We start from the raw sequence: 22,603 nt of genomic DNA on the forward strand, positions 1-22,603 counted from the left end.
GCATCAGATCAGTCAAGAGACAAGAACTGCAATTCAGAGAAAAACCAAATCCGCCCATGTGACCTCGTCTGGTTTCCTTCTGTGTTAGTGCATGTGCCTGAACATGCTGTTCTCTCAATGAGGCATGTTTGCTTCTTTTATGAAACACATCAGGCAAACAAACTGAGACGAATGAGTCTCTGTGGTTCATTGTATCATAAAAGGCTGCTGCGATTCAGGTGGGCCTATAGCATGAAGCTTTTATAAAGTCTCACAGAAACAGAGAAGGACATTTTTTCATTTGTTATTTTCTTTTATTGCGTTATCCATTAGAGCTCAAACCATCTGGAAAACCGCTTGACAAAGATTACATCTATCTTCTATTTTATTTACAATTTAGCATATACAAAGCATAGTCTATCACAAGAAAAAGTGCTTTAGTGTAGTGGAAGAAAAATACAATGCATTAGAAGAGGATTTACAAAAAGCAAACATATTATTAGCAATACTGTACAAATCACAACTAAAACAGAAAATGAAAACTCATAGCATATTTGATCCACAGTCAACTGTGTTTTCATAGCTTCATCGTGATAGACTGCCTATCATACGTATAATACATCTCTTTTAAGTGGTGTACTCTTAATAGTACTACTGAGAAAGTGCAACCACAGAGGCGGCACATATGACATTCCTTTAAAGTGAAACAGTGATAAAATAAAGATTGGAATATCTGGACATATACAAGCAATTCTGCTCAGTGGGCAGAGCCTTAAATCACATTTCCTCTGTCTCAACAACCCGAGAACAGTGAAAAGGGGAGTAGCTGCTATTATGAAGCAAAGTACTCACAATATTATGTTCTCTAAATCAGCAAAGATCACAAATGCTTTTCTCTGAATGAGTTACAAATACAATAAGTTTGCAGGGTTGCTGGAGTGAAGTTTGAAAACCAGATCTTCGGCTATGCCCACTGACAAATGTTTGTATATATCTAAAATTCCAATCTGTGTAAAGTCATTCAAACATAAGACTCCTTGGCGAAAAAAATTTCATCAAACACAGGCTGGCTGCATCTCCGGGACACGGCCTCTTGGCGACCTGCGGACACGGACTCCGACATCGCTCTCTGACGGAAAGGCCGCCGCTGCTGGACGTTAGCGTTGTACTGCGCCTCCTGAGGGAAAGAGTCTCTGTACTGACAGACTGAGCTGGTGCCTGGGAAGTCATAATTTACAGAGGAAGGCCGGGACCTTCTCCCCTGCTCGATGGCGTCGTGTACAGTCATCGATCCGTACCGTGAAGGAGGACCGGCGTTCTGCACCGCCTGCACGTACGACGGGGGTCTGAAGGGGATCTTGCTGTCCACCTGCTTGAACACTTCAAAGGCGGACAGAGGGCGAGGTTTGGGCTCAGCCGGTGGATCTGCTTCACTCTGAGAGTCCTCCTGCAGAGTTTCACAGGGAAAGGAGTTTTCCTTCTGAGAGTCCTTCTTCAAGCTGCTCCTGTTGAAGGCTCCTAAGCTCCTGGTCCTCATGAGGACTTTACTGGCAACTCTCATGGACTGTGAACGTTTTTTCTCATCTGGAATCGGCTTTGGAATGTCCTGCTCAATGGTTTTGTTTTCTCTCCGGGTGCAGGGTGGCGACCCCACGGGAGAGCTGGTGAAAACAGAGCCTTCTGACTGATTAGAGGCGGCGCTCTCCAGAGAGGAGCAGGAGCAGTTGGCTGCCATGTAGGGCAGGTGATCCATGTTGGAGCTGCTGCTCAGCTTTGGAAAGGACAACACCTGTTTTGCTCCACCTCGTTCTCTGAGCAGGAAGGAGTCGTCTGAGATCTGCTTTCTGAGTGGTTGCTCCTCAAAGTGCGTCCTCTCCAGCGAGCAGTCGTCGTGGCTCCTGGAGTAGCTGCAGCGGCTCTGCAGGTCGGCTGAGAGCAGGATGATGGGCTCGGAGCAGCGGCGGTTGACTGGTGGTTTGGAGTTGAAGTCGGCGTCAGCGGGCCAGGAGGAGGTGGTGGAGATGGGACGACCCTCCCTGGAGGAGGACGACCCGCTCTCTGCATCTCCATCCAGGTCAGTGCTGTCGTACGCTGAGTCATGGTGCTGGGAGCACAGCGAGTCTGCAGAGCAAGAGCAGGAGGACATGGTTAGGATCTCAAAATGTGTTACTGAGTGTGTATGCAATTCAATTTCACTTGAGTTATGGACTGTACGGAAATGTTTAGGGTGAAGGTGGGGTCAGTAAAAATATGGAGGGTTATTTTTTTTTTAGCTATTTATAAAGCGAGGCTGATTTAACATTTTTGAGAGAGCCAGAACAATTATTAAATGTTCTAAATTCCAACATTTATATATTTTCTTAATCCATTTTTTGCATGATCCATTGAATAGAGGGATTGAATGGTGAATAGTTCAGCCTTTTGTGTGTGTCCTGCTTCATAGAGGGCAACAATCTTACCTCAGTAAATTGTGTTTGTGTTGCTACTGTGGTGGAGCAATGTCTAAGCTTTGATGAACCTTGAAGGTTTGAAGAGTGCACATTTTTTGTCAACAGCCACAGCTATTTTATTGAATTTAAATCAAAGTGCAATGCACCATTTGTTATGGCCGAGTTTTTGTAATTTCCCTCCTAGTGCAGCTTGTACAAATTATTATTTCCTAAATATATTAATGTTCAAATCTGAGTTAAATTGAGAATTAGGGGTGAGGGCATAAGTAACCTTGTTTTTTTTCAAAAATAACAAAAAGGTACAGTCCCTAAGAGTAATAAACAAAGCATTGATTGAGGTGTAATGTACCTTCATCAGTATCCAGCAGATTTGGGATATTCTCCCCAACGATCTCACAATGCTCAATCAGGTACTTGGTTAGCTTTGTGACCTGCAACAAATAAGAACATAAGCAACAATTAGCAAAGTTACAAAATAGAGATCAGATGAAAACAAACAGTTTGTTTAGGTAACATAAGCGGTTAACTAAACAAACAGCTTACAAAACTCTGTGCAAGAGTCATCTTATCTTATGAAACCTTTTGAGGTTTTCTGCACCAAGAAACCACGAAGCTTCAAAGCACCAAAAGGAGAAAGTACAGTCATAACAGTTCTCATTACCTTTTCGGTTTTTTCCTTCTGCTCTTCCAGCGGGGTGCCATCCAGCTGCAGCAGCGTCGGGCCGATACACACCGCCAGGTTGTGGGCGTCCATCTTGTTGGAGTCAGCGTTCTCCAGGATGTGATGGAGGACGCAGAGCAGATACTGCAGGAGGAGTTTGTTGGGCCCCGGGATCTCATCTACCACCCTGTGGGCGGGTAGCAGAAAGGGGGAAGGAAGAGGAAAAAAGAGAACAGGAAGACAACATTAGCTTGGCGCTCTTTTAAAAAAAAAAAAAAAGGTTTCTTCCTTTTTTAAATCTAGACAGACTTAAAAAGGAGAAGTGGTTTGTGTCTGTCTATATATGGTGGACATTGGGAATGTTCTGCAAAATTCCACTCAAAAAACCCTTTCATGTATAAATGTAATGTATAATTACACACTGAGGGGCCACATCTGCAGTTAAAGGGCAGTGTCTGTCTCACTAACATTCATCTCTTACTTTTTTGTTTCCAGAGCTTTCTGCTGGCTGTCTTCAATGTCCAGAGCCGCCATCCACTTGTCATACAGTTCAGACACTAGCAGGCTGCCAGGAAGCTCCTTCAGAAAGCTCTGCAAGGATCAAGAGAGGGACGGTGGTAAGACACAGTGCTCATCAATACAAAATATCTGATGCTTCTAAAATTCAATCTGTAGGATTGGGTGAGTAGGAAGAAAAACATAAAAGGTATCGCATATTGTTCTGACTGAAATACATGTTGTGTATGATGTTAATTAAATGATGATAAATATCGTAGGAGTAGTAAGTGGAGAATAACCAAGTGCTGTACTTACAATATGTGACATTTTGAGTTATTTTACCTGAATATTTCCATCTATGCTTTTAATCAACATTTTACTCCACTATGCCTTTGGTTGTATAAAGCCTTTGGTATTTTCATTTGTATCTTCTCCCCCCACTGTGGTAGTAGTAATAGTATCATTGATATATTTGAGTAATTGTGGTCATGGTGGTAATGGTCCAATACAGAAGCAACAGGTGAAATAGTAGTTAGATGAATGCTAAATGTGTAGCCAGGCCTTTATTGGTAATAGGTATATAAATATATAGGAGTAAGATTCACAGTGAATTGTATAGTGGTAGCGAAGTCATAATTTCAACTACTATTGCAGCCCAAATAACTCACAATAATGACATCTATAGAAAAGAATTTATCTTTAACTTTGTTTGTTTTGCATTTAGTTTCGGCAAATTATTAGAGAGAGTATTTAATCATGACTGTAAAAAACCGTATAACAACAAAAACTAAAAATGACACTAGCTAATAGTAAAAATGCAACGAACATCTGCCATAAAAACAAAAGGGAAATCATTTAAGAGGCGCTACACTACTCACACGATATTACTAACATGATGTTAATATTGAATATGACGGTTATGGTCAATACCCGTAGACACTCATAGTGGTATAATATAAAATGGGATCAGAGCGGGAACGTACTTTGAGAAGCCCGACGAGCAGGACGACCGGCTGGCTCTCCATGTCCACCTCCATGCCGCTGTTGAGCTGCTCCCTGATGTCCACCATCTTCTTGTTGTTGCACGTTTTCCGAAACACTCCCTCTGTGGACGGCCCTCTCTTCCCCAGCCACACCAGCAGCTCCTGGTGAAAGGAAGGGGACAGAAAGAGGTGAGAACAAGGTAACAAAGCATGGCATTTTTTGATGACACTAATTAACGTGCAGAACAAGCACTCGCGTGGTTGGCTGCCCTTATTAACGGATTCCAAAAAGCTCAAAGGTAACCTAACAAGGTGCATGTTTTAGGTAATTGGTAAAAGGACCGCATTATAATCTTGCTTCTCCAGCAACAACTCAAAGTGCTGTTACATATACCAGTCAGCACACACACACACACACATTTATAGAGGAAGAGTGTGCTATACACGGTGCCACACATTCACACACATGTTGGCCACACCATCTTAGGCAAATTGAGGTGTAAACCTAATGACACTTTGACTGTGTTGACTGCAGTGGCTTATAGTGAGCATTCAGTGATCATATTCCTTATAATAATAGGAAAAGCTGCACAAAGCAATAGTTTTGGGACTAAGCCATCAAGCTCTTTTCTTTCCGCCTGATAGAAAACTTGACTGGCAAGAGGAAGTGATGAGATCTGACATTTGAGGTTAACTTACTGTGACTGGTTTAGGAAGTGAGCATTCATCAGGGCATATTTTGCAGAGGGGCCGTCCAAAGAGCTGATTCTTTCTCTCGGTTTCTGATCGTCTCGCTTTGTTGATGAAACTGGAGCCGAGTCTGAGCCGCCGCGCCAGCTTCCACTTGGTTTCTGAGGGGAGCACAAAAGTCTTTATTAAATATGATATACTTCCTCCTGATTTAAAATGAGTTCAACAACACAAGATCTGCAATATTATAGGCCATAGTGCCAATGTGTTACAAAAAAACTTCATTTCTTCACTCCTATCAGTAGATTTCCCCTTTTCTGTCTCTGTGGTCAAACGTCTTCACAATTAACCAGCCCCACCCTCCTTCAAAACTGCCTCTTTCAAACTCACCAATGGGAGGCTTGTCCTCCTGGTTAACCAACTGCTTTGACACTGCGGAGATCTTTGCATCGCCCTGGCAACAAAATAAAGAAAAGGTCATGTGGTGAAGTGTGAAACAGGAACAATGAGCAAGGCAAGAAGACGGAAGGGACGGGGTGTGTGTGTTTTTAACGCACCACACACACACTCACCATTCATGACTACTGAAATGTGAATGAGTTGAAATAAGTCAATCAGATGCATCATTATTATCATCATCATCATATCATCATCATCTTCAAATATAAAACCTTTTTTGAAATTGTGGTGCAACTGTGTTTTTGCAGCTACAGTAAATACACGTTTAGAGGCATCTTGCACATATGTCCTCCTTTCAGCATGAGGGGAAGACGCAGGTGTTTTTCACAAACAGCTTTTTCGCTTGAGTACCTTTTATATCAAGAAGCCAGTGAAATGAGGTTTTTACTTACATCAAGTGGAAAGTCGACATTTTCCATGCTACCTCCTGTTAGAGTTTTAGTCTGAAAGAAACATGAGAGATGGGGAGGGATATTATTTAGTAAAAGCTCTTTCTGAGTATAAATATGTTGTGGTTCCTATTGGACAGGCACAGTGAGAGACTAACCGTGATGCTGCCACTCAAAACCTTCATGAGGACGTCTGGAGGGGAAGAAGCACAACCAGCCTTTGCGTCTTTAATTTTCCTGGAGTGAGGAATAAACATATTATACATTCATTATTTGTCCTTCAACTCTTTTGCAAACTCTGCCTGAGTATTCACACGTTGTTGGCTCTGCATTTTAGATCAAACACAACCGCACAAAAAGTCTGGTATTTGACACTTTTGTCCATCATGTATTTTCAATGACTGATTTTAAATGCCATTTTCTTAATGTCTTTCATTTTTTCTAAAGCACTTTGAATTGCCTTGTGTTGAAAGGTGCTATATAAATAAACTTGCCTTGCCTTGCCTATCAACTTTACAACAGATCAATATCACAATGAATGTACTTATTTAGTCATATTTATTTATTATTAGTGACAGAATGAACACCGTTCTTAATTATCCGAACATGCCATACAGCTGTTACCGACATCATGTTCACAAAAATGTATATTTGAAAGAACTATGTTTCTAAATACGATTTAAACAGACTTTTAGTGATATTAATTGACTCTAGCTGATGATTGTGTACTCCCTGAAGCAACACTGTGTGGTCAACATTGATCAAAATGGTTTAACAATGCAGCTTGAGTACTGTTAATCTCGCTATGATGATAATGTAAGGATATTATGATAACATTTCCATTTATAAAAAAGGAAAATAAAGTTGTTTCTTACCTGTGAAGAGTATCTAACCAGCGTTCTTTGACCTCAGACGAACTGTGGGCGAAATAACAGCATGGTTTGAGTTACTAATCCACAGAGAGAATCAAACAGACCTGATGCAGTGGGACGACTGAGACAACGTGTGCACCCACGGTCTCTTTTAACAACTCTGGAAACTGTAACACAGTCATGGGAACAGGAAGCTGCGTCACGGCGGCCCCCCAACAAGTTTCTTCCACTTCCTCCTCGCAGAGTTTGCTGCGGCTCAGCGTCCACTGGTGGAAACATGGTGACGAAAAAGAAACGTGTGCCTGCCCCTGAAGAGCTTCACCATGTGATAAGAGTTTTTTTCACCGTGGCAGCACGAATGCCAGCCATATCGCAGTATCAAATGTCAACAAGTGTGCACAATGTTTCTCGTCTATGGCCACCTCCAAAACTTTCACACACTGAATCATCACCAGACACAAACCATCACAGACAGAGTATAACTGGCAACATTTGAAATCCCACCTGGGGAATAATCAACTTCTAGGAAAACGCATTGAGTCAAAAACAAAAGCATTTTCTGCTTTGTGAGAAATGTGGGAGTTAATTAGAGAAATGACTCTCCAGTTGTGCTATTAGGTGACTTTGATGAGTTGTATATAAAAAATCATTTTGTTTGATTACACGGTCTAGACAGCAGACAGAGAGCTTTTCTCCTGCCCTTCATAGTTATTGTAAAGGCCAGTATTTCTAGATAAAGTCATGGGGTGTTGATCCCCTGTCAATTGTGTAACCTCTTGTCTTGTGATTCTTTCTGCTACGACTTTCTCTTTGTTACTTCCCTGTTTTTATGAAGGCCACAGATCATATGACATTTACTACAAGTGACTATTACATTACAGATTTCTAATAACTTTGAAAAAAGAAGGGCAGTGTGTATGTGCTTTTCTAACACATTTGGAACACAGTTGACCTAAAGGCCAATATCTGATCTAAAGCTACTATCAGCAGCCAGTTAGCTTAAAGGTCACCTATTATGCAAAATCCACTTGTTCACATGTTTTCTACATCAAAATATGTCCCCTGTGCGTTAAGAGATTCTGGAAGTTTCAGGGAAAAAGATTTGCTCACTTTTTGTCCATTTATATAAAAACCTGTCTGAAAATGAGCTGATAAGATTTCGGCCACTTTGTGATGTCATAGCGATGTTTTGGCTTGTGTAACCATTAGCCAATCAGAAACCAAGGTAACCCCCCCCCCACCACCTTATCTCCTGAATCTCCTCATAGAGCACCATTGTGTTCTTTTTAACCAAATATCTCTCAGAGGGGCGTGGGGAGGGGCTCCTTATTTTCATCTAAAGTAACAGACAGAGAATCAGCACTTTGGAAACAGGGCTGAAACAGAGGGGATTATGGGTAATGCTGCAAGGATCTGTTTGGTGTTTGGAGCCAAACACTTCAGAGACATGTTTGTATATATCTGAGACCTGTAATATATTGATGAAAAACAGTATTATAGGAGACCTTTAACACAAATCCAGAGTAATCTCTTTTGTAGTTGTATATTGTGATATTGTTACAGTTAGTCCCTTTTGTCTTAGCTTTGTCAGACGCACATTAACATATAGAGTGAGGAAGTGACATCTGATCACAAGTGTGATCACATGCTTGTATTTTACAGTACACAGCAGTCACTCTTAAAACAACCAGGGGTGGTGTACATGAGAAACTGAAAACATGTCATTTCCTCATGTTTAAGTCTTGCTGCGTTTTGTAGGGAAGAAAATGATTAAACCCATCAATTCTTCAAAAAATAAAATTGTGATTCTATTTGCAGCCCCACTTAGAAGCCCATTTTTCAAATGTCACACAGAGCTTTAAAGTAAATCCTTCTCCTTATCAGAGGTTAATTTATATGTTGGGGTCAAGGATCCAGTTCAAAGCAGGATTAGAGTGCAAGAGGAAGCATGAAAACAAAGTGAAGAGGCTCACAGACACACATTCATGCACGGAATGAATCTTAATACGCTGCTGTTTGAATGCAAGTGTTCTGCTGCTCACCAAAAACACACTACACAAAACGTGAGGTGCCAGGCGAGGACGAGGGTCACTCTGAGATCAATATCCCCCATTTGTCCTTCCTCTTCCTCCAGTTCATCTTCGAAACCGTAAATCCAGACGTCCTCCAGACCCACTCTGTGCTTCAGACGGTAGCTGGCAGCCGACCTGTTCAAGTAGAAGCAGATAAAAAGGCGATTTCTGTCATTTCTTTTTGTTCTCACAGCCTTTCAGTTTCCAGATTGTTTCAGGGTTGAGTTCCATTAATCTTTCTCAGTTATGAATTGTCCTTCTATAGGTTGGTTTACACTGAGTGATCAAAAGAGATTAGGTTTCTTCAACATGACAACAACTATTTACAAAAGTTGGAGGTATACAAATAACAAGGTGACATTTGTCATGTGAAAGCCTTCAAACCTTCACATAACCCCGGAGCATACAGACTCAACAATTCCCTCTTAAATCCTAATGGAAAATGGATTTCTGTACATAAAAAGAAATGCGAGGAACTTGCTACACATATGGATTGGATCAATGTTTTATAATTGCTCTTGTGTTGCTTTTGGGAGACGTTTTCTTTAGTGCAGCAAGGTCTCTACAAGCTAGCATGCTTGTCACATTTCTAAATGAAAGATCCTTAGTATCTTTTGAAAAGCGGGAAGCTTTACCTTACGCTCTTTGCTAATATAATGGTTGGCCTGCATTTAGGAAGAATTAACTTTATATATATATTATATACTCGTTTTTTGTACTGTGATGTGAGCATGAAGAGGCATGAATTCCAGAAGTGGATCAAAAACACCTTTCACAAAAAGGTCAGAGGGCACTTATTCATCACAGCAACAGCAATCAGGTCTCCACCCACTGCAACACACTGAGGCTGCAGCAGAACAGTCAGAGAGGGTTGAAGACAAAGGAGGTGAGGTGAAACATTCAGAGGCTTTACAGTATATAAATAGAGAGAGACATGTCCCGTGCCACTGAGGAAATATGGAAAGGCTGCGAGGAACACAAATGGACAGATCAAAACACTCGGAGGGTCCTTTGGTAAATATGAGTTGAGGGCCCAGACTGTGAACCACTGTGCGTTGTTTATGTACTAAGCAGAAAGCTTGGTTACATTTCCCAACACTCGAATCCTGGAACACTGCCAAATCCATTGTGGTGGTTAAATGAATTGATTAAGAATTACCATCAGCATAATTGAAAATGAAACCAATAAGTATGACTATATTTTAGGCAAAACATTGTATTTTAGTTGTTTTTAGTAAGTAGGCTACAGGGCCATACTAAGGATGTAATTATCCAAGCTACAGACTAGGGCTGGTTAAAAAATACACCTACCAACCTGCTCTAAAATGATCTGTACTGCAGAGTTAAAGGATGAGTTTGAGGACTGTTATCTAGTAGTTCCTGAACTGGGAAACAATTTGAGTATTTACATTTACACGTTGTGGAACATGGTCTAAAGAGATGCCCTAAAATGAGCAGTAAGACAGTTTTCTTTACTTTCTTCTTTGTTTAACAGAGATAAACTTTCCCTCTAGATGTCACCATCTTCAGTATAGACTCTGATTTCTTGTATAGTTTACTTAAAATTAATATCAAGTTTTTTTTTGTGGCCTCTGGAAGCCTGGTTGATCATTCATCCTTGGGAACATATATATAAAAAGTGGCTGTAAAAAGCTCCCTCCAGAGCCTGAACATACATTAGTCTTTCAAGTGATCTTGATGTGAAAACATGTTGAAGTACTTTCAATGAACTGCCATAGGATTATTTCGAGAATGAATGAGGTATATAGTGTATACACTCTGTTTTCTCATCATACTGTAGTACTAACTCTGCTACTGGAACAGTGGGCAGGTTGTGGTACACAGATGAGAGCAACTGTCCTCCCACTCAAGATCTATAAAACTTCCACTTCGACAAACATCTCAGATCTGACTAAGATTAGCAGCCATTTAAAGCCTCTTACTAATAAGTGTTCTGTTTTAGTAAGTTGGGTAGAGATATGGAAGACAATGCTGTTTTCATCCAGTGCTTTCATTGTAAATGTCAAAAATAGTAATTACGAAGAAGTGATTAAAATTGAATTTAGGTATGTGTTGTAATATGGCTTATTTCTAAGGTTTATTTAAGATGTTAAATATTGTAACTTGTGAGACTGATAAAGCAGCATTTAGAACTTAAAGTACGCCCTGTTTTGTTTGTTTCAATGTCAAAAACACACAGAGGGAATCACCTTGTTTTCTTCTGTTATTTAAATAAAGTCAGAATGACTAAACGAAAACACTTTTTGTTTGTTTGGAGATTCCCCAACAGTCCAAGTGTGCGGCTTAAAAATACACGTTTTGGTTTTACTTCCTCTTTCACTCTCCCATTCCAACTGTACAACTGTGTGACGTTTTGTAAGCAAAAAGCATTTCAAACATCACCTCAGCTGTATTTCTCTTCTCCTTTCTGGTAGTTGCTTCAGAGGTTTCCATGTGGAGATTTTTAGATTTCTTCAAGTTTTGACTGATGACCACAATATATGTATGTTAATATCTCCGTTTCTCACTTGAGTTTGGCGAAGACAATGACATCACTGAAGAGGAACAGGTGTCTCTCGTGGGTCTTTGGGCCCTCGATGACCTGAACACACTCGTCCATTAGCAGCTCTCCGTTCTCACTGCTGAGGCCGAGCACAAATGGACTCTGCTCCACCGAGACAACGCAGCAAGAAGCCTCCTCCCTGAGAGGAAAAGGACATTTGTTGAGCGGAAGAGACGACCAACAGCCAGTCCAGGGTAATTTAAGCAATTATGTTATTGGATGTCATGCTGTTTTAACGGGTTTGCAATATTTTCAACCTCTCTGAGCCGTGATCCTGTGTCAGACGCACTTTATTAACCAACCTTGGAGTTATTGTTCAAACAACGTTGACATGTTGGTGTAACAGTTAATGGCGTTTAAAGGAAAGCAATGATACAAAACCAGTGCCTTAACACAAATTGCAACACTGCTTTGTTGACAGTAGAGGGATTTTAAGAACCAACGTTTTAAACACAGTGTAAATTAAGAGATTTTAAGGAACACTGCTTTCATGTCTAGAGTTAGATGTTAAGGTAGATTGCACTCTTGTCAATATGAAACAGGAGCCATGAAACCATTTGAAATATTACGTGCAATTAGTGTTTTGACCTAATACTATGTCGAATTTGAATTAACCAGATATATACTAGATATTCTTGAGTATGTGAGCTTACTTTAAATTCTCCACTGTCCCAATAACCACTACAACTTTTCAGATTGTCTAATGGTGGACTACGAGGAAGAAGGCTGAAATAATTAACCCTTAAAAAAAGACACAACCGTCGGATAAAAGAATTAGTTTGTAATGTAAGTATTTTTTTTGTATTAAACCAGATAAAAGCATTGAGATACAATCTCATTTACAATGCTGACCAAGAAGGCAGCAACGTTACACATTCTTACACATAACACGGACATATAAAATACAGAGAACACACATTTGGAACAGTAAGAAAGGTACACTACTTATTATTGCAAGATCAGCTGGTGGTAAGGACCTCAGACCACTTCAATTTAAAACAGGCTATAGGGAAAAGTGCCCTCAGTTTGAGGCTTGATTGAAGGTCATTCCAAGACCAAGGACCATAATACAAAATACTAATTTGTCCAGGCTCATTCCGCACAGCAGGTGCCTGGAACCGTATCCAGGCACTGGATCTGAGGTTGTAAGAGTCACAAGTATACCGTGCCATTTAAGTGTGTAGGATTTTGCGACATCAAGCCTTTCTTTTATCCATTGAGTTTTAATCAACTGAGCCCCTCTCTCTTTACAAGACTGCCATGAAGAGCACCTGAATGCAACACCGTGGTGATGTTGAGGTACATTTCAGTACGTAACACTTCATTACCATAGACATGCCTACAGGAGCAATTTGGGGTCAAGTGTTTTTCCTAAGGAGACTTCGACATGCTGACTGCCCGTTGTTTGGTATTCCCTACTCTTCACTCTAAATCCCTGCTTTCTGCTAAGCTTAGCTATCATTAACAACCATCTTTTGGCTTTACCTTAATATTGACCATGCCTATTTGCACCAGGGTGAGAAATCTATGATGAAATGTATCTTTTGCTTGTCTAAGGATTGGAAACACAAAGAGGCGACTGAAAACCATGAATGATAGGTGTATATGACGTATGTGCTTACAAGTTAACAACACCAGACATTTCTTCCATGTAAAAATGAATATGAACTATATCCTGAAATGTCTTTGCAACGTTTCATACGTATTTAACACATTGCATACATTTAATCTGAGAGCCTTATGAAAACAGAATAAGAACTGAATTGGTATTCATCAAACTGCCTTCGAGCTTCTATAAACTGGACAGTATCGACACTTTGCTCTTAAATGTATTTTACAAAAGAGGAAAGAAATGTACTTTTCTTTCATAACTCAGACATTCCCTTTGGCCTCCGCGGCTTGTAATGCTTTAAATGGAATGAAAGGCTCCAACATATAACCCCTTTTTCCATTCAGAACATGATTCGTTTTCTCCAGCGAGAGGCAGGAAGACATCGTCCTGAGCAAATAAACAAAACGTGGCCACCTTACGTTTCTTCACAATAAAGCTATGAGGAGCTCAGCATGGAGGCAGCTGGGCTGGATGGATACATTCTTAATATAAACAACCTGGTGTAGGGGTAATTCTATCAATTTAACAATCATCTTTTCTACCGCATGTGATACCTTACAACAAAACACTCCCAAAGGCCCTGAAACAGATCCTCTTTCTCTTTTACTCACTTGATATTTGTCTAGCATTTTATTGCTATAATCATGTAATTTGAGTGAATGTGTACACACATTGTATTACTTATAGCAGAACATTGATTTTCTTTCATTCTCTCCTATTGCTCATCAATCAATTAGTTTTGTCCTTAGACCTATATGACCTTATTCCGATCAATGCTTTCCAACCTTTTTCTAATTCAATCTGGACCATCCAGGTTCATCACTGATTATAATGGAACAAGATAGAACTAAAAATGTGCGGAACACAACTAGACATTTTCTAGTCTTGTGAACGATTTGTTTTTCTCATTTGCAGCTTCTTAAACATATTAACATTTAAATCAATTATACAATTATCTGAAAAGGACACATCCCTTTTAGGCTAATCCTAAACTCTTGCGTTTAAGAGTCAAAAAGTATTTTTCCCACATTTTAAACAGATGTATCACTGTTCCTTTATTTATAGATTAATCATAATTTGGTCCATGAAGCTTTTTGGGCTACTTTTTATCTAGCTATTCAGGGTTTCCATTGAGTTTGTGTTAGTGGCCGCTTTGACAAAAATTAGGACAATCTCAAGGGATTGATCTCAAGATAATACATTTCTCATTTTAAAAGGCTATTGGATCGGACACTGACTGATGACTGCTGTTGAGTTTAGTTGTCTGAAAATAAACCCTGTTTTTTCATTTGTTTTAAAAATAGATATGTTCACGTACTAATCATAGCTAGTGATCCTTCCCCCGTAACCGTTGAGAGCGTCGTGTTATGTTTTCTTTGAAGGAAAAGGTCAAATCCATACGTAGAGGCATCACTTCCCCTCACAGATCAATATCATGTAAATAATCTTATATGTTCCTATCAAAGAAGAACACACTGGTATTACTTCTCTGACTGGGTTATGCGTGTTTAGCTGAAAGGAGAAGACACTCAGAGTAGAAGAATGTGCATCAAATCAACACATGGCAATACATACTCAAGAAGTAAGCGTTGTTTGTCCTACATGAATATGAAACCAATTTTGGCCAGCGTTCTTCCCACTTACTTTCAGGGCAGATATTCAAATTGTCTCAGCAGGGGTACTTTCCCTGTTACCCTTCTGGCCCACTGAAGATGACACATAAAATACTGGCATATAGAAACAGTGGGAGAACTATAAACTCGAACTGGTGGTTATCAGTGTGTGTAAACAACAAACCTATCAACTTTAAAAAAGGGGTTATAATAACATGAATTACTGCTGCGTGAGCCTCGTCCAATGAGAAGGCGTTTAAAACGGCTTTAACGAGATTAACCAAGTGTTTAAAACTGCAAATGTGTGTGACGAGTTGTGAAGGAGAATTTAATTTAATAACACACAAAATGTCCTTAAAAATGGCGTTATATTATACGCCTTACGGTGAGATTACTATAATGTATAAGATTCATTTAGACCATGTTGAAAACAATCAGTCTTCAAGAAGTGTTTTTGCTACACTTCATCATTGATATGAATATTTTATTAAAAGATTGTTGTGGAATGATGATATTATATGCCCGTATAACTGTGTGAAATTACACTTTGGGTTCTTGGTGTTCTGTGTAGATAAACAATTTAATTAAAATGGCACTGCTTCCAATTATTGTTAATATCGGTTGTAGTAGCGTATGTTTGTAGTATGTGTTGTTTGGTTAAATGATATGCTTTAATTTTCGAATAAAACTCATATAGCAAATTATCTTTAGCATCTACTCTTCGACGATGAGATACCATCTACGTCAGTGGCAGTCCCCCTTTAGTGGAACTGCCACCCACCATGTCCCCCCGCCTCAAGGAAATGCCCAGAGTGTGTGTTTGGACGCCGTATGTAAGATTTGAGAGTAGGAAGTGTGTATCTGACATTTCTTTAAATTTGCTTTGATGGCCTCGCCCACTGGATGCTCTGGTGGTCTTTGTGTGAATATTGCACTAACAGCTCTAAAAGGTTAAAGAGTTAAAAAAAACTAGTATTGAAGAGGAGTTGAGAGCCAACGCGGAAAATAATCAGACATAACAGACTTTACGTGTGTCATGAGGTTAGGAAGGCAGACGATCAAACCAAATAAAGGGTGAGGAGGGGCGATATAAGTTTCTTTCAAACACTAAAGAAACACTTTAAAATTAGGATTATTTTCAAGGTCATGATTTTAAGTCTCCTTCACCTTAGGATCCCACAGCTAAAATAACAGTTTTAGACCATACATCATAATATATGTTGTTTTTTTTAACAGATACTTTCACTTCTAAATATCCCTCAGATGACAGGGTCTGAAATATTTCTCATGTTAGAGGACTAAACGTACAAATCCGCACTGCTCAGTCTATTGAACTTTTTAAATCTAAAAACGCACCTCTTTGCACTGGCTTTTAACACTAGTTGAAAATAAAAAATGTACAGTTGTATGTGTTTTTTTGTATATGTTTCTAGCTGTTGTGCTTTTTAAATCATTGTTGTATTATTTGACTCCCATTGTGTTATTTTATATTTTATTTATTCCCTGTGAAGCACTTGTTGGTTGTTTTTAAATGTGCTATATAAGTAAATGAAGATTGAGATTGAGGTGTTTGGAGATAACGATTTAAAGTAGAAGACAGATAAATGTCAGCCTGGTCCTCAGAGAGGTTGTGACTGAGGTTTAAAGAGTTTGAGCTCATGGCGTTTCAAAACCCTGCTCTGAAAATCCCCCGCAAGGAAATCTGTGTTTGTGGCCTGGGGGTGGTATGGAGTTGACACCAGGAGTGTTTCTGCTCAGCACGTGGTGGCAGCGTGATGCGAGGGGGAAATCAGTTTCCTTATACATGTTGTATCAAGTACTCCTCTGTGACAAAAACAGAGGTGATAGAGTTTGAATTCCCATGTGCTGCCATCTGCTGCAGCAAAACAAAAGCATGAAAAAAATGCTGTATTTAAAGGAGCAATCGCATTTATTTATATAAACGTTGTTTTTTTAAATGCACTGTCAAATAAAGGGCATTTCCTAAATATAATGCAGTGAAACGCAGGGTGAACCTGGGGCTATATTTAAGAGCACTTGAGGTAAAGTGGGATTTTCAAATGTCTTGGATAACTATTTCTAATATGCCTGCAGAGATAAAACTACTTGACATTTTTAAGGGCCTTCACATTAATCCAAGCTTAAAAAAACTGAACTTAAGCTACAAACGTTTCTACATTTAGATTAGTAATGATCTGATCATATAGTATCTAATGAAGACATACCAAAACAATTCAGTACATTTTAACATATTTAAATCGTAATTGCTGCTGACTTAAGCGCCTTACAGTCAAATACCTCATGACTGATTCTTGTGAACAGCTGCTTGATTGTTATCTTTTTTTTCCCAGATGATTTTGCCATTTATGTCAAAACCTCACAATCAAAAGGTGAAAATTGCAGAGCACTTCTTTTAAAGATTGTGATTTGACTCAAAGCTCGCTGTGAGGATTGTTCATTTTGAATAACAGGCATACACAGTATGTTCAGTAATTGTTCAGCAGATGGGAAATAACGATGTACACACCTGATAGGAGGCCATGGCACCCCCAGCGCCTTCCCAAAGACCAGAGGTGGAGCCGAGCGTCGCCTGTGAGCCAAGTGCTTGAGGTGCTGTTAGAACACAGAGGACTTGTTATGGTGAAACAATACTTCTTTATGTATCTCTGTTTCTATCTGTTTATAGGGCCTTTTATATCATATTAATGTGATGTCCAAACACTAACACTCCTTACAACAAGTACCATAGTGGCATTTTTACACCCTAAATAGCTGTGAATTACAAGCTGCAAGGCTTTTCACACGTTATCTTTCCACCCTCTTCTCACCAGATGTCTCCGAAGGCTACGTGTGAAACATACTCTCCATGTTGTCCCACAAATCTGCACATCTCATCTTTACTGAATGAAAGAAAGTATCTTGTAAAAGTGAAGGATAGAATCATAAAACGTTGCAATTTTAAACGTTTCAAAGACATAAGACTTTCTCTTATGTACATTGCCTTTTTTATGCTGCTGCAACGCAAACATTTCCCAAATTGGGATCAATAAAGTACTTTCTATCTATCTATCGAACAGGCTGCACGCTCAATATTCATCATGAAAACATCAATCCAGTCGCTTCACAAAGGGACAGTTCAAGTGAGCAACGATACGATGATAGCACAGTGGGCAGCAACTAAAAACTATTTGTAATTATTGATTTTTTGGGCAATTATTTTCTCGATTAATCGTTTAGTCAGAAAACTGCAAAGAGAAAATACAGAGCTTCGAATAATGTATTAAATCAGATAATAACTTTTTTAAATATGAGAACGTAATTACCTTTCACATAAATGAATTGGTTACGTTCAAGAAAAATATCAAGGTGTGGGTTAAAATTGTTAAAGACAAAAAAAAGACAAAGTGGACCTATCATGCTATATTTGAATAATATAGTGTAGGACCATACCTATATAAGGCATATTTATACTTTTTATTCTTCTAAATACCAAACAGATCATGCATTTTAGCCATTCCTCATTTCACTCAATTTAACACTGTCTTTGCATGGGCTGATTCTGTGAGAACAGCACCATCTACAGGCCTGGCATATGTACTACAGCGTCTCCAGCGCTTTCGAACGGCAATGTCCGTGGCTGTCTCCTCCTGATTGGTGGAGTTGGCCCAATAGCCGTAGCGCCACTTCTGTGACGTCAGAGAAGTGTTCAAATCTGGATCAGTCTATATCAGATCCGTTGCAGCCCCTTTTTAAGAGATTTGGGTATGGAGGAAAATAGAGAGGGTTGTGTTTTCTGACACTTGGTGAGTTCCCTGGAACACCGGGGACACATATTCATGTAGAAAAGATGTACAAAAGTGCATTTTGCATGATAGGTCACCTTTAATCTGTTAAAGCTATTTTATTTTTATTTTTTTACAGTGATTAAATTACAGAGCGATTGCTGTCAATGTTAAAATAAACCAATGTTCATATTTGTAAGAAACAGAATAGGAACAGGTGTCTTCTGTAGACCAGAGTTTATTGACCTGTTGTTTACAGTCAATTAAGGGGCTTCTCACAGTGTTTGATCTTTCCTTCTAATCTTTTGTCTGGAAACATCCATAACATATAGGAACTCAACAACAACACAGGCTTTCTGAAGCAACAGAAAGCCTGTTTGGTTATTGTTTTAACAGCAAAGATGAGGACATTGAAAATAGAAGGGACCACAAATTACATACACAATTAAAAATACTGCTTGAAAAATACATAAAGCATCAAATTCAAGCGTGGACTCAGACTGTAGTGACCAACAAAGTCAACGCTGGAAACTGATAAGAATGGAAGAAGGTTTGGCGACAATGCCTTTTTCCACGAGTAATAACCGATTCAACCTGAGCACAAACAAACGTCCCTTCTTTCACCAGATGAATGTGAAAAAGGTAATCTGGAGTCAAACTGCACATGAATCGTTGTCAGTGAGGGCTCGTTGCGGTATTTTCTTGTGGAAAAGCTTTTTTAATTGTTTCTTTATTGAGACAACGATATGTCAGCAACGTATCACCGCTGTTGCAAGACTGACTATAGATGTTATAATTTGTTTATGCTACTATATATTTTTTCACTATGTTTTATCCACGAGCACCAACTGGAGCTTGTCGCCGCTCAGGTTGACAGCCATTTAGTGAGGGAGGATGTCGATAAAAGTCATACACTCACCGGCAGCAACATCCGTTGTTCAGCCGGGCGATCTGCTCCAACAAACGGGCTCTGAGGTCTTTGTTATGATTTCCGTCTGATATTGCTTCTCTCTCAGCTGTTTATGGTCACTCTGTTGAGAGGACTCCATCACAGCGAACATTTTTTAATCTCACTGAAGCCACCCACCCATGACAATAACATATGGAGTCCAAGCAGCATGGGATTATAAATTCCCACCTGGTATAGGCCGTTCATCGCATGTCGAGAAGCAGGAGTGATTGAATGCTGCACACATGTCACCTAGCAACAGCCTCCAGGGCTCCACACTTCAGATAATATCAGAGATTTCAATTAAGCCCTAGAGAAAGGTTTTAATCAAAAAAGGCTTTAGGAATAAGATCTCTGATTAAGGCCAAGTTTTCTTTCTTTTTTTGAGCGTACGTGTGAGACTACAAATAGAGGTATTTTTGAAATGTCGTGTGGTTTGAAAGAGTGTGTAAAAGCACTTACTCAAAAAACATCAACATTTTGCTACATTTTTCTTTTGATTTTGTCCAGTTATATCAATCAATAGGAAATGGAAACAAACAGCAAACAAGACTTTAAAGTTTCCATAAGAAGTAACAGAAAGACTTCTTAGAATAATAATAATTTCAATTTCTATAGCGCCTTTCAGGAAACCCAAGGACGCTTTACAATGGGAAGTATGGAACAGAAGCCATCTAGAAGCAGTGCTCTTTCTACAGCTTCCCTCATTGACACCTTCAAAGCACACAAAACCACTTAACGTACGCATCAAACCTCCTGAACTCATGCTTCACTCCCTTCCAGGAACATATCAAATCCTCTCATCTGTAAATAAAAGCACACTTCAAAGCCTTTTTGCTGTCACCGTCACTGCTCCTCACTAAACTGTAGTAATAACACTCAATGGACCGTTTGTTGTTGTTGGGGCTGTAAGGAGTTATAGTGCTTTTTTCCCGCTGTTCCTTTATTGTCATATGTGAAAAGGCTGTATACCAATTTCGTCAAACAGAGGTGAATATATTATTAAAAGATCTGATCAAATATAAAAGAACAATGTTGAGATACTGTATCATAATTATGAAAAACTGCATTATATCATATTAATGAATGAAATACTGACATTTAAATATCACATACAGTTAGATTAAATAAATACGACAACAAAGTATTGCTTTTTGTATTTCGTTTTTACCTGACAATGAAGCTACATGAAAGAGGTTTGCAAAAGTGAATGCAATTTATCACGAGGGGAAATTAATGTGTTGACAAAGATTTGTGACAATCCATCTGATCATTGTTGAGATATCTCAGTCTGATCAATACAGATTGAACGGCTAAAACCGAACCTTTTTATTTATCAAACCTAACCTTTAATTCACCTTTTTATTTTCCCAGCTGTTAAACATCAACTCTCAACTATAAACAAATAAGTAACATATTTTCTATCCTGTTGTGGCTGCTCTAATTGCTTGACAAACTTGAGAATTCAGGTCAAGCCGAACTAAAGACAGAAAGGAAAAAGAGCAAAACCAAACGAACAAAAGCAGGAATACAGGACAAAGCACCTCTCTCGGGCCTCTGCAGCATGTTTCTATGCTTCCTCAGGACACAGAGGACCAGAGTGACCTTTCAGTCCAGAGTGCAATCATGTACTTAAATGTGATGCTCGTTGAACACAGTAGACAAACTGTACCATCCTCCACCTTCTTTATGATAAACCAAGGGCCAAGAGAACACTTTTCATTGACAGGATAATTATTCCCATCTACTACAGTTTGAAGGTCAACCAGAGCTAAGAGATGATGAGATGTAAAGGAGGGACGAAACTGCTGTTCAGTTAGCAGATAGCACAACATAGACACTTTCCTATGCCATCTTCTGGAAATCACTGTACTGATAATGTGTTTATTGCTTTGGAAATATCTCTTGTCAATTTTCAACGCTTAACTTATCCGATGGAATATTGAAGACACCAGAAACAACCTGTAAACAAACGACTGACATATATTCACATTTAAAGATTATACTCATAAGTTTAGGAGCAACTTGCACCTGGATTAGTCCTTACAATCTGGCTTTGAGTTTGGCAAGACTTCAGAAACATCCCGAAACACAGCAAAAAAAAGGAAAGATACAGTAAGAAGGTATACAGTTTAAGGTAAAGAGGGACTCTTATTTGTATGGGCCTATTTAAGTGATTCGAACTGCGGGTGTAATTTCCTGGTAATAACTGGCCATTTAATTTTAAAAAAGCAGAATACTCACTGACATATTTTTCCTTCATAAATAAACAAAGGATTGGTTTTCTGGTCTTAGAATATAGAGAGTAATGTGTATGTTCATAGTAATGTTTTGTACCTGCACTCAGAGACCATAACTCTGCCATAATGACCCTCTCTGGCCCTGGGTTGAAAGGACACTATCACTTAAAAGGAACTCCATTTAGGAGTTTAATTGCCATCTGCCAATTCAGACCTCCAGTTTTTCTTGTCTTTGCGCAGCACTGACCTTTTCTAAACCCTCATACGTACAGAAACTGATGAACAACAATACAGTGATGGTTGTGTCATATTCAAGGGGCGCTGAGTTTCACTATTTCACCTTTGCCTTTAGATGGTGGATCCATACTCACAGGATGTAGAGAAGCTGCTGTAACATCATCATAGCTTCCTCTCCTCATTGCTACAACTCCATCATCTGGAGGATCCATGGTGGTTTATTCACTTCAGCCGCCTGACTTCCTTTGCTGTTAGTTTATCCGTCTGCAAGTGGAGGAGAAACAGTTTGAGGTCTCTGGTGTGAATGAAAACCTGGGGAGCTGTTGCAGAGTGTCCAGCAGAGCAGCTTCTCTTGACGTGCTAATGAGGGTCACAACAATGGAGGCCCGGCTGGCACAAGAAATAGTGCCTGACCTAGAATCCCAGTGCCACTCTGATGCGAGCCCCACAGAACCTTACCCCTCCGTCGCCCCCACACCCTGTCCTGTTACGCTCCAGGGCCGCCACAAAGTCCCCATTTCCAGGCTAACGAGGGTGAGATGACGTGACTGCCA

The 22,603-nt window shown here is 39.5% G+C and overlaps 1 protein-coding gene across 2 annotated transcripts; it reads right to left on the minus strand.

Annotated features, from left to right (window-relative positions):
- Nucleotides 1-277: 277 nt before the first annotated feature.
- Nucleotides 278-22,237, minus strand: tagapb (T cell activation RhoGTPase activating protein b). 2 transcript variants are annotated; one of them, XM_010788163.1, is made up of 14 exons: nucleotides 19,543-19,569; nucleotides 17,369-17,454; nucleotides 11,582-11,755; nucleotides 9,024-9,188; nucleotides 6,985-7,026; nucleotides 6,268-6,346; nucleotides 6,113-6,163; nucleotides 5,652-5,715; nucleotides 5,271-5,422; nucleotides 4,572-4,733; nucleotides 3,572-3,681; nucleotides 3,091-3,277; nucleotides 2,779-2,860; nucleotides 278-2,100 (listed from the first exon to the last, which is right to left on the minus strand). In XM_010788163.1, the coding sequence occupies exons 1-14, from the start codon at nucleotides 19,552-19,554 to the stop codon at nucleotides 1,001-1,003; spliced, it is 2,466 nt and encodes an 821-aa protein (XP_010786465.1). In that variant the 5' UTR covers nucleotides 19,555-19,569; the 3' UTR covers nucleotides 278-1,000. The 2 variants fall into 2 exon arrangements, with proteins under 2 accessions (XP_010786465.1, XP_010786466.1); XM_010788164.1 differs by lacking the exons at nucleotides 11,582-11,755; nucleotides 17,369-17,454; nucleotides 19,543-19,569 and adding an exon at nucleotides 22,184-22,237.
- Between the last annotated feature and the right edge of the window lie 366 nt (nucleotides 22,238-22,603).

This window comes from Notothenia coriiceps, unplaced genomic scaffold (assembly GCF_000735185.1).
Source record: "Notothenia coriiceps isolate Sejong01 unplaced genomic scaffold, NC01 NC01_scaffold00031614, whole genome shotgun sequence".
NCBI lineage: Eukaryota > Metazoa > Chordata > Actinopteri > Perciformes > Nototheniidae > Notothenia > Notothenia coriiceps.